A 14,280-nucleotide genomic window follows, 5' to 3' on the forward strand; every position below is an offset into this window, starting at 1 on the left:
TTCTCACAACGGTATGGTGGCACAGCTCCCAAGAAACTCTACCCACGATTGCGTCCAGATATACAGACCCATATCATTAGCTGTAAGATGCAACAGACTCTATCGCAGCACTTTTCAGTGATGGACCGAGACAAGTTCGCGCAAGACAAGGAGATGATTATGATATGACGCGCAATTTTTAACCTACTTGTTCGACTCAAACGGAGTCATCTGAGCTCGAAGACACTTTCCAGCACCCAGTAAGTCACCAGCCTCGTACCAAAGACTTGCGTTTCAGTCGCCAAGACCAAGACATCCGTAGCACTCATCAGTCCACCTACTCACCCGCTCTCCAGCACATGCCTTCTTTCCTACTCACTCTCGAAATCCGAGGCCTGGAATAGCTTGCCCTCCAACAGATTACCCATGTGCGTCTTGCCTATGCCCTTGCCATTCCGTCTGATCTTCGACATAAGGACCTTGAAGAAGTTGACCGGACTCTTCTTGATGCCAGATGAACCACCCACACGGCCCTGATCATCGCTGAGAATGAATCCATCAGCAGTGACCTTCCACCCACATCGGCCCATTGCTTCTGTCACGGTATCGGCTGAAAGGCCAAGGAAATGACAAATCTCGCGATAGTCGTCATACGAAGTGATGTAGAGCTGGCCTGCGAACAAATCAAGCTGGATTGCAATAGCGCGAGGAACCCTGAATGGCATGCTTTGTGCGGATATGGTGTGGAAATCCAGCTGACTCAGAGATGAGAAACCAGAGTGAGTACGAGCCTTGTACACATGCATGGTCGCCGCGGTCGAGCTTGTCATGGTCTTGTTGAGCTGATTGGCTTCGAAGGGGCTGATGATGAGCACCCGCTCAACAACATCTGAAGACTTCTTGCGTGTAGTGAGAAGCCATTGCACAGGGCGTTGGAAGGCGTCCGAAGCATATGAGGAGCCGCCAGGTGTCTGAGTGGTCTTGGCGAAATCGGCTGTAACATACAGATTCTGCTTGGTGCTCAATTGGACTGTCGAAAAGTCTTTAGCCGCAGTCGAGCCTTGTAGAGCATTGAAAGCAGGCATGTAAGCCTCTGAGTTCTCAGAAAATGAGCCCCTAGTGGCAAACGCCTGAACATCTTTGTGAAGCTTGTGTTCGGCAGGGTCGGCTGCTGACGCCTTCTGGACCTGCCGCTCTTGTTCGATCTCTGGCGAGAGCTCGCGCTCTTGCTCCTCTTGGAGGGTGCTAGAGGTGAAGTGAAGATCGCTAATAGCTGCCATCGCTCTGCAATGTGCTGGAGGCTAGAGTCCGAAGCATTTGTCGAATAAGCAGGCTGACTGGGAGTCAAATGCGGGCGGTAGCGGTCATTGATGGTTTGAGCCTCTTGCTCAAGGAACTTCTCTGCGTGGCTCTTCGTCAAGGATGTCTTTTTATCAACGCATGCATCTCTCCAAAGCTTGTCTTGACGTATGAATCGCTCGCCCTGTACAGCCCACAGTGGAATGCTGCGGCGTGCATCGGTATGTGTCTCGAACATCGAAAACAGCAGAATGTCACTGACCGCTAGCTCTGACGCCGACTTCGAAGTCTGCTCAGCGATCTTGACTTGCATCTCTTGCGAAAGACAAAAGACCACACTTTGACCCTTTCCAAGCTTGCGCATTCGCATACACGCCTGTACCAGTCGATCTTTCGTGAGATTGGCCCCCAGAGTGACAGCTGCTCTGTAATGTACTGGTAGCTTGAGATCGATACCACGAGTGTGCGCCTCGTCGAGAAAGATAAGGCACGACTCGAGCCGAGCAGAGAACGAAGACGTACGCAACAGATCAACTCGGCCATGACGATCGACGACACATACATCATCATTATCATCAACAAAGACTGCAGCCTGCTTCGTTGGGTCATGCATGCGCAACCATGCTTTTGCGACTTGGAGGTTGTCAAGCTCCAAGATCTGAGCCCCAACATCGAGGATGACTTGTATTGGACGGTCCTGGCGAGTGACAGTGGCCAACAAGTGCTCCGCATCGGAAGTAGCTTGGGTACTAGTATCCATAAGCACGAGTTCGTTCTCCGGTTGAAGGATGTGTTCCATAACAAGCGCATTGGTGTGTTTCTGATCTGGCAGGTCGAGATGGTCGACTGTGACTGGTAAGAGGCATTTCGAATCATTCGTGCCAGAAAAGCCCGTCACAGGCAACCCTTTGCGTTTGCCTAGGTCCCAACCAGAGGCCGAAAGCTTGTCCGGGAACTCCTTCATCTCTTTCGGGAAGACGAGGTGCGATAGATAGTAGTCCACAACACTTTTGGCGTAGCGAAGGGCTGGGAAGATCTCCGCGGTACATTGTTGACGATCCTTGATGTTGATACCCTGAAGCTGCAGAAATGCATCAGGTAAGCTATGAGAGTCACGCACCCAGGCTTGGTACTCGATGTCACGTAGGTCGGACATCAGAAGGTGTCCCAATGTGATGAACATGGGCTCGTCCGAGAGCCCACCATAGTAGTACGAGAGCGACGTCAACATAATCACAACATCTGGGTGGCTGAACTCGGAACTTGGCGATGGGCTATCCTTGGCGCGGTATGGTACTGCAACTCGGGTGCGCGTAGTCAGGCCGTAGTTGACACGCCACCGCTTTTGACCCAAGACAAACTCTAGCACACCGCCCGCGATGAGGCCGCGGAGAAGCAGTAAGAGCGGAGACGTAGTCTTCGTCCAGAAAAGAGAGTCCTCTACCGCATTGATCTCGCCCATGGTGAGCTCCGCCTTTGTGATGTAAGCATGGACAGCTTTGCGAGTGGTCCCGGACTGCCGCGAGACCGGGAAGCCTTCCAAGCCGTTGTCGCAGATGGAATTAGCAAGTAGATGCAGAAGATGAACTGCAGCATTCGATCGAAGTAGTCTCACCCGAGGAAAGCCTCCAGTGATGCCAGGACGATACTCCACGGATAGGGGCAGCGCGGTCGCCACCTCCGATATCAGAAGTCTGATCAGCTGGAAGATCTGTTGAGATAATAACCATCTATCCGGGCTCAACTCGATGGGGCGTTGCATACCCATCGTATAGATCAACTCAAATCGGACTGAGAAGTTCTCGTCGCTTTCGTCGATGATGTCACGAGAGCTGGAGTTCAGGAAGTCCAGCATTGACATAATCTCCCTTCCAATATCGTCTTTGCCAGAAATATAGCACTCGGGAGCCATCAGCTGAAGAGAGAGAACATGCTCCGGTTGCACCAGGAGAATCCCTCCTTCCGACATGCATGTGCGGAGCATGGTGGAAAGCGCCGTGGCAGCTGTCTGATCTAGTCTCAATGATCTGGAGACCGGCATGTAGCAGACTCGTCGATTCGGCAGGCCGCCCAGCTTCGACACCAGCATTTGCGCCATTTGCTTAGATTGTGGTTTTGCCACGAACACCTTGACCAATTGCTTCCCATTGGCGAGAGCGGCTGCGACAATTGGCACAATGACGCTTGACTTGCCTTCACCCATGTTGAGCTGCATGACAGCATTGTCGCCGTTCTGTGGACGGCGCATTTGCGCAGCAATCTGCTCCTGGACCTCGCGAATCATAACACCGCTTTCGACTTCCATCAGCAGGGATTCTGGGGAGTCCATGGGATCCCAATTCTGATGGCCAGTGTTGCGCAACTCGTTCGCAAGATCCTCCTGACTTGAGGCCTCGGCGAGCGCGATCAATCGTCTAGCCCTCTGTAGTGCAGTGAGAGCTAATCCATAGTGGACTATGCAGGATTTCCATGCTTCGGGAAGGTCACCATGGCGCCCAAGCTGTTGAAGGAACATCTCAGGCGAAAGTCTCGGCCACAGATGCATGGCTTGTGCAGTGATCGAACCCGGGACTGGGCTCGTGGCCGCGGTCAAGAGATGATATATTGTCCGCACATGCTCGCCACATCTATCAAGATGTACGGAAAAAGCGTCGAGAGGAATGTCGATAACAGGCGATCGATCAATGTCGCGCAACGTGAGGGCGTCCAAGCTTCCAGTCAGCTCTGTCAAGTATCTCTGCTCATATTACGATTGTCCAGATGCAGCTGCGAAGGTAGTGATCAGTGAGCCCATCAGTGGCGGAGTGCCACGGCGAGAGCCCCTACGCTGAGTGCGGAGCTCAAGACTGTGGCAGTTCACAGGCAGCGAAGGTACTGGCAATCTAAACAGCTCATGATTGGCGACATGACCAGAACGACTGAGTGCTGCTGGAAGGACTTTTACCGTCGCAGTCTCGACCACGACGTCCACATTCGGGAGGCTCGATATAGTCTGCTCGAGGACCGTTACATAGCTATCGAGGCGGCCGTTGTCTTGCCAAATCTTGAATTGCTTCTTGACTGCTCCCATGGCAGCCGGGATATCAATGTATGTCGACAGACGCTGGTCAGTCGGAGCAATTGGGTCATTGGATGGCCACTGAGAACCGATGTGGGACATAAAGGTCTCAACTGCAGGATCGCTTGCGCTCCGCCATGCGTTAAGGCGCCGGCTGTTGAAATGCTTGTTCTTCTCATGTTGCTGCTGAGCCATGGTACTCTCTGGACACTGCTTTAGACTGCGTCGAGAAAGCGAAAGAGCACCACGTAGCGCAGAACGGTCGAAGGCGAGTCCACGCTTCGGATGGAAGGCGGATGAGTCTGGAATCTCGATGAGGGCCAGAGCATTCGACTTCAAGAGCATGGCAACTGCCTGCAGTATGCCTTCGTCTGCATTCAACGTCGAGGCTATCGTCGAGAGCCACATGGTGATAGCGAACTTTTGTTTCGAAGACTCGGTCGGCTTCGATAGCCATTTATGCCAGCCTAGAAGGTGCTGCATGACAGTAGCGAATCCGTCTTTGAGCAGGAGAGCGTCATACTTGACCTTGCGTACATCGTCCAGCACACTGGGCCCATAGACTTGGTCGACGTTGCAGAGCTCCTGCCATAGCCGCCTGGCATTCAAGATTGGCGTAGGGACCCCAGCATCTTCGATCGAGAAGAGACGAGACATACTGGATGCACGCATCGCCCGATAGCCGTGGACATCCCGATCTCGACCATTATAAACATGATCATGCTGGTTCGTGAAGTCTTCAGCGCCATAACCAGAGATTCTCACCGTAGCAGATGAAACATTGTCTCGTTGCAACAAGTACCCATCTGTCTTCTCAAGACAAGGCAGCAGTAGCTTCGTGTCTGGATAGAAGATTGCAGCTTGCTCTGATTGTTGTAGTAGTGCTTTCACCGCATCGACGAAGTGTCCATGCTGACACAGAAAGCTGAGTCGCCGATTCCAGTCTACAGTCTGCATGACTCGCTTGTATGGTGGATAAAAGCGGCGGCCAGGAGTCAGGTTGGCTAGCTGTTCGAGTCGGTCCACGTGCTGCTGGGAGAGCTGGGCAAATGACCGAACAGCGGCAGAAGCAAGAATCGTCAGGGCTTGCTCAGTCCCAGTCTTGTGCGTCAAAGGATCGACGAGACAGAAGGAAGTCAAGGCATGCAGATAAGCAAGGTATAGCTTGGCACCGAGATCGCCGTTGTCTGCTATGCGGCCGAGCAGTGAGTCGACGTGTACGGCATGGACTCTTGTGATCGAGTATCGTGGAACCTTGAGGACCGTGTGACCATCGACATACTCGTGATCAACAGTGCTTGACTCTGGAATGAGTATCAAGCGATCGGCACGCTTCAACGACTTGAGAACAAGCTTGCTGTGCAGACCGATTAAGGTCTTGGCGGTCTGATCGCTGTCAACGATCATGGAACGATACTCCTTGGATTCAATGCTCTCGGCCCCTTCGCACAAAGTGAAGCCAAGTCGAAGTGTCGGAATATTGACGTGAAGTTCTTTGCGACATGGCTGTAGAATATTGTGAATGCGGCTGTCCTTAGCAAACGGATTGAGCACATGATACACACTGGTGGAAGTGTGGTTCTTGCGACTCATGACGGTACACCCAGCTCTGCTTAGACGCCACGAGGCCTCACGGGGACGCTTTGAGAGCGTGTACAGCTCTGATGAAGACGCATCCCATAGAGTGTGTACTGGCCGAAAGTCCACAGCTTTTGATGATAGATCATACCAATGGACGTAATCATCTGCGAAGTGACTGGGATAGCTTGACTCGAAGAAGCGAGGTGGAATTGTCTCGTACGTGCGGCCATCCTTTGTGGCCCTGACGATGAGGTCTGCGGGTGTGCATGACGAGTTCATCCCTAGATGAATTGCGCATCCTCCAAAGCTCCGCTTGGTGCTGAATGTGAACCCAGGAACTGTGGAGGGCATCACTTCTACTGCAGCCTGACCAAAAAGCGTGTGATACATGGGATGAGCACGGTAGTCTTTCGGAGGCTGATCCAAGGGTAAGCCGTTGACAAGGAGCTCGCCACTGAGCAGGTTCAAGTGTACGCTCGTACTAAAACCATTCGTAGAAGCAGAAGATGTACTGAGCCAATGATCTGCGGATTCAGAGACAGGAGCCCAGCCAGTAGTACCTGCTGTATATGCCGACCAAGCTTGATGTACAGCATCATCCAAGCCTTCGATTTGCTCAGCGAGTAAAGGATACAAGCGATGAAGAAGCTTCTTGTGCCGCAGTGCAAGTGGAGCGATCTGTTGTTTCTGGTCCGCAGGCATGCTGTACTCGCCTTCCTGGATCACGATAGACATTTGTACGAGCGCCGATACATTTTGCGTTTGCGCCAGGATCTGAGCAGCATGATCACCATCGACGTTGAACGTGGAAGAGCAAATCAGCGCCAACTCAACGCTCTTGGCCACGAATGCGGTTTTGTCCGCGATCTCTGCCGCTGCGAATGCCTTCTCCCTCAACTGATGTACCCAGCTCATCGCCACGGTTCTGGCACTGGCCAAGAATGCAAGGCAGGATGCCTTCACCGCGATCGATGCGCTGAGGAACAGTGCACGGGCTCCGATGGCGATGAAGGCGTAAAGAGCCTGGGCTGATTCCCAGTTGCCCTTCACCCGCTGCAGGGCTGTTGACAGATCTTTGATGAGGCAAGATGCTTTCTCGTGATCGTTGAACATGTCGTGACTCTCGCGGAAGACCTTCGAGTTCGAAGGGCCTGCCTGGTAGATGCATTGAAGAATCACCAGGGTGCTCTCAAGCTTCTTAAAATCCACGCCCGGCATAGCAAGTTGAAGACGAATGTTGGCCCATTGAATGTGGCGTCCAAGTGGCAGTGTAGCTAGCTCCCGATACTCTTCGAGTGTCATGGACTCTGGACAGCTGTCCTGCGCAGCTATCACACAGTTCGGCGCTGGACCATCTGGCGCGGATGCTGGTCGAAAGATGAAACGCTGCAAGGCTTGACACGGCAGCGTGTAAGTGCAAGTCCTTGGGACTTGATCGTTGAATGTTGTCAAGCCAAGATAAGATGCGGTCTTAGTATCGTACAGCCGATATTTTAGTCCATTGGCAACACAAACATCTGAATCGCTCAATGCCAAGACAGCCTTGTTGCTGTAATGCGTATTGAGCACAGGCTTGACCACTGACAATAGATTGACTCGGCCACCAGCCGATCTCTCGAAGTACTTGGACGTAAGATGCGGGTCGTTAGACGACAGCAGATAAGTGACTGGAGTAGCAGTCTTGGAACGCTCGCCGAGAAGAACATCGCTGAGGAGGTACATTTGAGCCTCTCGCCAGTGTCCAAACCATTCGGGCACCCGTAGCTCGAACACCACAGCCTTGGCTTCATGAGGATCTTTCGGTATAGGCCATTCGTGTACCTTGATCGACAGTGCATCACGCTTCAGCGCTAGTGCTTCCTTCGCACAGCACCCCAGATGAGCTCGAACTGTCCTGGATACACCACTGGCGTCTCGAGTAACCTCGTCCTTGTACTGGTGGTCTGTTTGGTCATACAGCTGGTCGAGACGACGATATTCAGCTTGCAGCTGCTCAAGCTCGAGCTTTTTCTTCTGGCGAGCCGTGGTCGCGTCTTGCTCTATCTGGAGAAGCAAGGTTTTGTGCTCGGGAGAATCACTGGAGTATCTGCAAGCAAAGCCATCATTACCCTTCGTGGCGAACAGACGGTCTTGCGTCTTCGTGGCCTGAATGCGTCGCTTCTCCAAATACTCTTCGACCTTCGCAAGTCTCTTCATCTGGTCGAGTGATGGCAGAAGTAGATTTTGAAGCTGGCTGCTGGGAATGCCAGGATCGTACTCGCTGAGTAAGGAGCACTCTCTCGTTGCGAGCTCGTCGCAAGCGACCCAGAGCTCGAAGATGGTCAACAGCATGATGGACGTAGCCTCGGGATTGCCACTTGAGTGGACTTCTACCATTGAGTGATATTGAACCATGAGCTGATGAAGCTTGCTGCATGCATCGCTTTGAGCCACGATGAACCAACGATCAAGATGATTAGCGACCCACAACTCGAATGCCGATATATTGGCTGCCGCATAGTACGAATCATCGGCGTTCCTGCTAGGCAGTATCGGGAGCTCGCTTGGCTTGTACTTCTTGAGCTGAGAAGTCGGCACGAAAGAGGAAGTGCTTGGAGTTGAGGTGCGAGAGGCAATGGCTTCGATGTACTTGTCGAGTGTGGGAAGGTCCACGTGCGTATCTCGATCGAAGTCCAACGCCGCCAGTCGGTCTAAATGCAGATCTCGTGCATCGCGTCGCTGATGTGAAGCCCACTCTTGGGAAAGAGAATCTGACGCTTGTTGCAAAGTGTGGTTGATATCCGCGATGACCAGAGTGGGAAGGGTGAGTGATGGACCTCGTGCAAGTTTCTGCATGCGCTTATGAAGCTTGGCTTTCATGGAGAAGATCATGTCGGAAGGCAGACCGTTCGCTGTCCGAAGGATCCGACTCATGATAAAAACCATGACTTCCTTGTAGAGCGTGTACGAGCCGTCAGCAGAACGTACAATGACCAGCTGCAAAGCTACCCGAAGCAATAGCCACATTCGCGATCGGCGCCATGGCAGTAGGGCGTCGTTCCAGAGCACTTCATCGCGAGTATTCTTGGAGATCGCGGTGACATCAGCAGGGTTGCCAATGCCTCTCAGAACACCGAAGAACAGTTCAGACACCATTGCTGGATGGACAGTGTCTCGAATCTCTGCATGCGAAGTACCAGACTTCGTCGAAGTGGGAATCATCTCGGTCACCTCCTGCTGAGACATGGTCGAGAGGGTACATGCGACCATTTTTCGGAAGTCTGCTTCATCGAGGAGGCTTGCTTTAATTGTCACCGCTAGAGCTGGGAAAGAGCGAACAAGCCTGCCCTTTGTACCAAGGACGGCCTCATCGTTTGGCGAAAGCTCAAACTCTTCAAACACAAGCTCGTCTTGCAGCCGAGTGATTAGGATTGCTGCATTCTGGGCGCTGACATTGACAGCTATCGTGCGCCCGACCGCAAGTGACTTTAATCTCTTCTTCAGCGCGACCTCATTTACCTCACCGCCGGGCAAGCTGTTGGTGGCACTCGTGTTCTCGAGAAGTGAGATGGCGTTATCGAGAGCCTGTGGGGATGACTCTTGAGGCAGGAGGGCATGAAGTGACTTGAGCGCCTCTAGTGTAGTGTTGATCAAGGCGACTTCACTATCCTTGTCTGCTGAGTGAGGTAGCTTGGGTGGCAAGAAGACGTGATTCACGATCTTCTGCATCTTGTCCAGGTTCACTGCCGCCGCCATCGTGTAAAGCGATGGAGCGGCTGCTCTCGAGGTCGTTGAGTTGGTGTTGTCTATCGAGGGATGGATGTCTGCAGTTCGTCGAAGCCAAGATATGTCTATGCACCAAGCGAGGTACCAAGGTATGATGTGTTGTGTTGGGTATACCGCGTTGTGTGCAAACAGAAGAAATGTGGATCTGTATGAGAAGCTAATGCACGAGTACCCAGAATAAGGTCAAAGCTCCGAGCTTAAATTCGTGAAGTGAAGTTGAAGGCGGCGCAGTGAAGCTCTTACTGAGATGCCAGTATGTGCCACCACCGACAGAACTGCATCTTGCGTCCTACCAACATGCTGCATCGCCCTCCATCCTGGTCCCCATCACAGCTTCACTTGTGACCTTCAGTCAGCGCTTTTATAGTCCCGTTTGCACAGCACGCTTCACGTGCTGCAAGAAGCCGCTAGTCGTGTCTCAACCTGGGAAGCTGCATTGAAATGTACCAACGAATGGACATCGCAAGGAGCACTGGGACTATCCACAAATTGATTACCGGCGACCAGATCAAGCGCGAGAAGGCAAACAGTACGGCGGGTCCACAGAGCCAGAGCGTAGCATTCTCCTCTCGCGTCAAGCGTGGCCAGCTTCAGCGACATGTGACAACGAAGCAACATCCCTAAGCCTATACATGTTCTTGAAGCTCAGGCGAGCACACGGAATTGCGGTATCTCCATCTCCATGCCATCACGAATGCATAATGTATTGGCATGAGCGCTTACTACAGTGATGTCAGCACAGGTCATGACCAGACGAGGATAAATCGCAGCTTCTTAGATACGGACAGGCTATTATTGAAGCTCGCATCGTCCATAGCTGTGGACTGAGACGCCAGAAGGCAGCGTCCAGAGGATACGCATAATCCGAGTGCTCAGGGTGTGTTCGGTCAAGTATTGTAAGGCGGTTATGTCATCAAGAAGTCAGCACTCGAGCTGTTCGCAGACACGCGTCGTGCGATAAGGATTATATGCATATGTAAGAAGGAACAACTCCTGTATCTAAGTTTGAAATATTGCTACTTAACGTAAGTAATGCTTTTTCCAATCCAAAAGGTCCAACCAGTTCTATGGAACCTTTATCAATGACTTTGGTCTCTGCATGTCACTGCTCATGCTTCGACCACAAAATGGCGAGAGGGAGGTTCTTGATGTATAAGAGACGCATGAGTGAAGTCACGCGTCGCCAGCAAATTGTTAGCCAATCGTAAGTCTTGGCATGCAGCACGTGATATCATGCAATGCTCCCAGGCAAAACTGCAGACAGACTGACACGAAGCCGAATAGGGCAGTGACAGCAAGCATCGAAAATCGCAAGTTTTCTCGCAGCCAGATACATCGCTACATATCATCATATACACATACACAGTAACTCCCAGTCCAACCTACTTCTTCCTTCCCTTCTTCCCACCCCCCTGCCCCGCCACCTCGCCCAAAATCGCATCAAAAGTCTTATTAGCATCGACCTTATGAAACCCCTGCGAGCTCCTCGGTCTCCCATCCGGACCCGGACTCCCACCATTCGCTGCCCCTCGGCCGTCGGGCGAGACGCCGGCCGGGAGTGGGAGGGCTTCGAGACCCATGCCGATACTGCTCAAACGCTTTGGGTCACGCATGGGAATTCCTGTGCCCATGTTCGTATTCGTGGGCATGGGTGAGAGGGCGGAGGAGGAGCCGGGACGAGAGGAGTACGGAGACTGACTCCTGACCGGACCACCAGCATAGCCCGGCCCAAGACCACCCGATGGCGGCGGCTGTAAAACAGACACACCCGGCAGTGGCCCCACGGGCACAGAATCCCCCAACGCCTCACTCTGCCGCGCGTTGATAGCCTCCTGCTCATGCAACGCGGAATTCAAAATCGGATTCCCCGCCGACCACCTCTCAGCCAAAACCCAACAATGACTCCTGCGATAAATCCCCTCGACTCCATGTTCCACCAGATCACTCGGTAAACTCACAACCCCACCGCCGTCGCCGACAGAGAACCAGGTATTCCTCCCCGCTACACCGCCCATACCGGAAGCATGATGCTGCGCAGCCGTATGGGAGTTGGAATTGGGATTCGAAGCCCACGGAACCCCCGACCGCGGCGGTTCGCACAAGAAGTACTCCACGCCCTTCATATGCCGCAGCCCAGGAGCATCACAAGCAAGCATGGGTAGAGCTTGTAGGACGACATACATGAAAATCCACTGCCCGACTCTCAGATCCACCATCTCACTAATGGTGCAATGATGCGCCGCCTTCCTCTCTAGGTCGCGGAAAGCCTCCACGAAAGCCGAGTTGGGATTATTGGTGCTGGCTACCACATCGCGATTCCAGCTCGCGCGGAGCAGGAGTTCGATTTCGTCGTCTTTGAGGCGTTTTTGGATGGACTTGAGATCCTTTTTCTTGTCGCCCGTGCCGAAATCCGATCTCGTTGCTTTTAGATTTGGTAATATGGGAAGATCGAAAGGAACAGGAGGTTTGACTGGTGGACTCGAGCGATCGTATTCGCTCAGGACAGCTCTCACGCCGCGTATTGTCGCATCCTCCTGATCACGACGACTGCGGTCTACGCCGTCTACTGTTCGTGTCGTGAGGTTGCTCCTGTCAACCATCAGGTCGTAAATCGCACTCATATCGCTGTACAGATCCTTCAACACTTTCCTGCTCAACCCGCTCGTCTCGAGATTGTTCTTCTTGGAACTGGCTTTCGGTGGCCAGTGGCCGTAGCGCTGCTGTAGTATCGCGATCGTCCATTTGCGCATGCCGAGGAAAGCATCCTTCCATTCAGCGAACCGCACACCCTCTTTGCGTTCATCGCTCGTCTTGCTGCTCATGATGCCGGTGAAAAGGAATGGAAACTCGAAATCCTTCAGGACCAACTGAATAGACGCCACCCGCTTCTCGAGATCCATAGCCGCCCTCGTGAGGCGATTTTGTGTAAGTGAACTGATCAAGTCCCATTTCGGACTCTTCAGTGTAAGTATTTCCTCGTGCTTGCCCACCGCATGTGTGAAAGCTTCGTTGTACAAGTACACGCTCTTCATGCGCTCGCCGAGCACGATCCCGTCGATCGTCGTTTCTCGGCTCGTGCGCACATCGCCTAGACCAAGCTCTTCGACGTATGCATCGAAGCTGCCGCTCGCCACCTCACCATATGTACTTCCATCTACATTACTGAACTCGTATGTCTTGAGGATACCAGAGATAGACATGAAGATCGCGAACCAGCTTGCCCTCCGCTCTGTCGCGACCAGAGGTCCTCCGATCAGAAAAGCGAAGAAGTTGCGTATATCGACTAGAGTCTGTAGATCCTCCGCTGCAGTATCCAGCACGGGAGCTTCTCGGCCCTTCTTGCCAGGTGTAGTCTGTACAGTCGGTGCTGGGTCCGTCGAGTGAAGTCTGATCGGCAGGAAAAGATGCACATCCTGCGCACTACCATCCGACATCATCGACGACCGACCTCTCGAGTCGCGTGACGAGTTCGAACTCATCGTCTCGGCTCGATCGTTCAGACTCAAATGCTGCGTCCTCGCATTCAGACCATGTCTATCGCCAAAGGCAAGTCGAGTGAGCACCGGACTCGCCGCGAATACTGCGCTGTCGATCCTGAAGCTCGCGCCCTTGCCTGGCGACCCTTGTGGGAAAAGGTAGACGAAGCAATTCCCATTCTCACTCTCGTCCCACATCTCCGGGAGAGGCAAGCCGTTGAGCAAGCCATTGATCTCATATGGTGGCCGTTCAGGATGTCCTCCAATCCAAGCCACAGGCCCACGCTCCGCATGCCCATCTTTCTTACTTCTTCCAAACAACCCTTTCTTGTCTTTCTTCTTCTCAGACTGTGCAGAAGGCGGCGTCATCGGTGCCTGACCTTGCATATGCTGAGGGTTCGGAGTTGTAGGTCTACTATAATTATTGCTAAAGCTCGGGGTACCAGGTCGTGATCGGTCGGTAGAAGAAGAGCGCGGGTGTGCTCCAGCTGCTGCGATTGGTGGGGGTGGGAGAAGTGGGCTGGGTGATCCATATTGAAGGTCGTGTAATGAAGGCAGTGAGGGTTCGGCATCTGCGAGGTATTGGCCAGAACCTGCTCGTGAGTGACTGCTGGCTCTTGCGTGACTCGGCGCAGGTGGCCCGCCTCGCAGGTATTCACCTGATACACCACGTGCATGACCTGGGCCAGCTACGGGAGCTGGTTTGCGTAGCCTGCTGGAGGATCGAGAGTCTGCTCCCGCACTTGGTGGTGAGTGTCGACGGGGAGAGGACGGACTGTTCGAGCCTGAGACGGGCATGCCGGGGAGAGGCTTGTCGGTGGAAGTGAACAGGTTTGAGAGTCGTTTCGCCATGCTGTATCATGTGCTCGTACCGACCAGCGGTGCGAGTTCGTGGACAAAGAGTTCTTTCGAAGTTGGCGTCAGGTGCAAGCTGAACAATCGCTACAATAAGGCCCTATACTGTACAAGGAGGGAAGGATAGAAGAAAGAGTACTCGCGTGGACAGTAAAGAGATGTGGGAGTGGGGCTATGCCACGAGGACGAGGACGAGGACAAGGACTCAAGGACTCGTGGCAGGGTTTCGACGTGTTTCAAGCCTGGTCAGGTACCGGGTAAGGAGTG

The 14,280-nt window shown here is 53.1% G+C and overlaps 3 protein-coding genes across 3 annotated transcripts; all 3 read right to left on the minus strand.

Moving 5' to 3' along the window:
- Positions 1–350: 350 nt before the first annotated feature.
- Positions 351–3,823, minus strand: LTS14_000793 (uncharacterized protein; the record flags this gene model as incomplete). The annotated part of the gene is made up of 2 exons (XM_064833504.1): positions 351–1,252; positions 1,318–3,823. The coding sequence occupies 2 exons, from the start codon at positions 3,821–3,823 to the stop codon at positions 351–353; spliced, it is 3,408 nt and encodes a 1,135-aa protein (XP_064698465.1).
- Positions 3,824–4,024: 201 nt separating this feature from the next.
- On the minus strand, positions 4,025–9,652 carry LTS14_000794 (uncharacterized protein; the record flags this gene model as incomplete). The annotated part of the gene is made up of 1 exon (XM_064833505.1): positions 4,025–9,652. The coding sequence occupies one exon, from the start codon at positions 9,650–9,652 to the stop codon at positions 4,025–4,027; it is 5,628 nt and encodes a 1,875-aa protein (XP_064698466.1).
- A 1,412-nt stretch (positions 9,653–11,064) lies between these two features.
- On the minus strand, positions 11,065–14,010 carry LTS14_000795 (uncharacterized protein; the record flags this gene model as incomplete). The annotated part of the gene is made up of 1 exon (XM_064833506.1): positions 11,065–14,010. The coding sequence occupies one exon, from the start codon at positions 14,008–14,010 to the stop codon at positions 11,065–11,067; it is 2,946 nt and encodes a 981-aa protein (XP_064698467.1).
- Positions 14,011–14,280: the final 270 nt, after the last annotated feature.

Source organism: Recurvomyces mirabilis (assembly GCF_035927965.1).
Source record: "Recurvomyces mirabilis strain CCFEE 5264 chromosome Unknown scaffold_2, whole genome shotgun sequence".
Taxonomy (NCBI): domain Eukaryota; kingdom Fungi; phylum Ascomycota; class Dothideomycetes; order Mycosphaerellales; family Teratosphaeriaceae; genus Recurvomyces; species Recurvomyces mirabilis.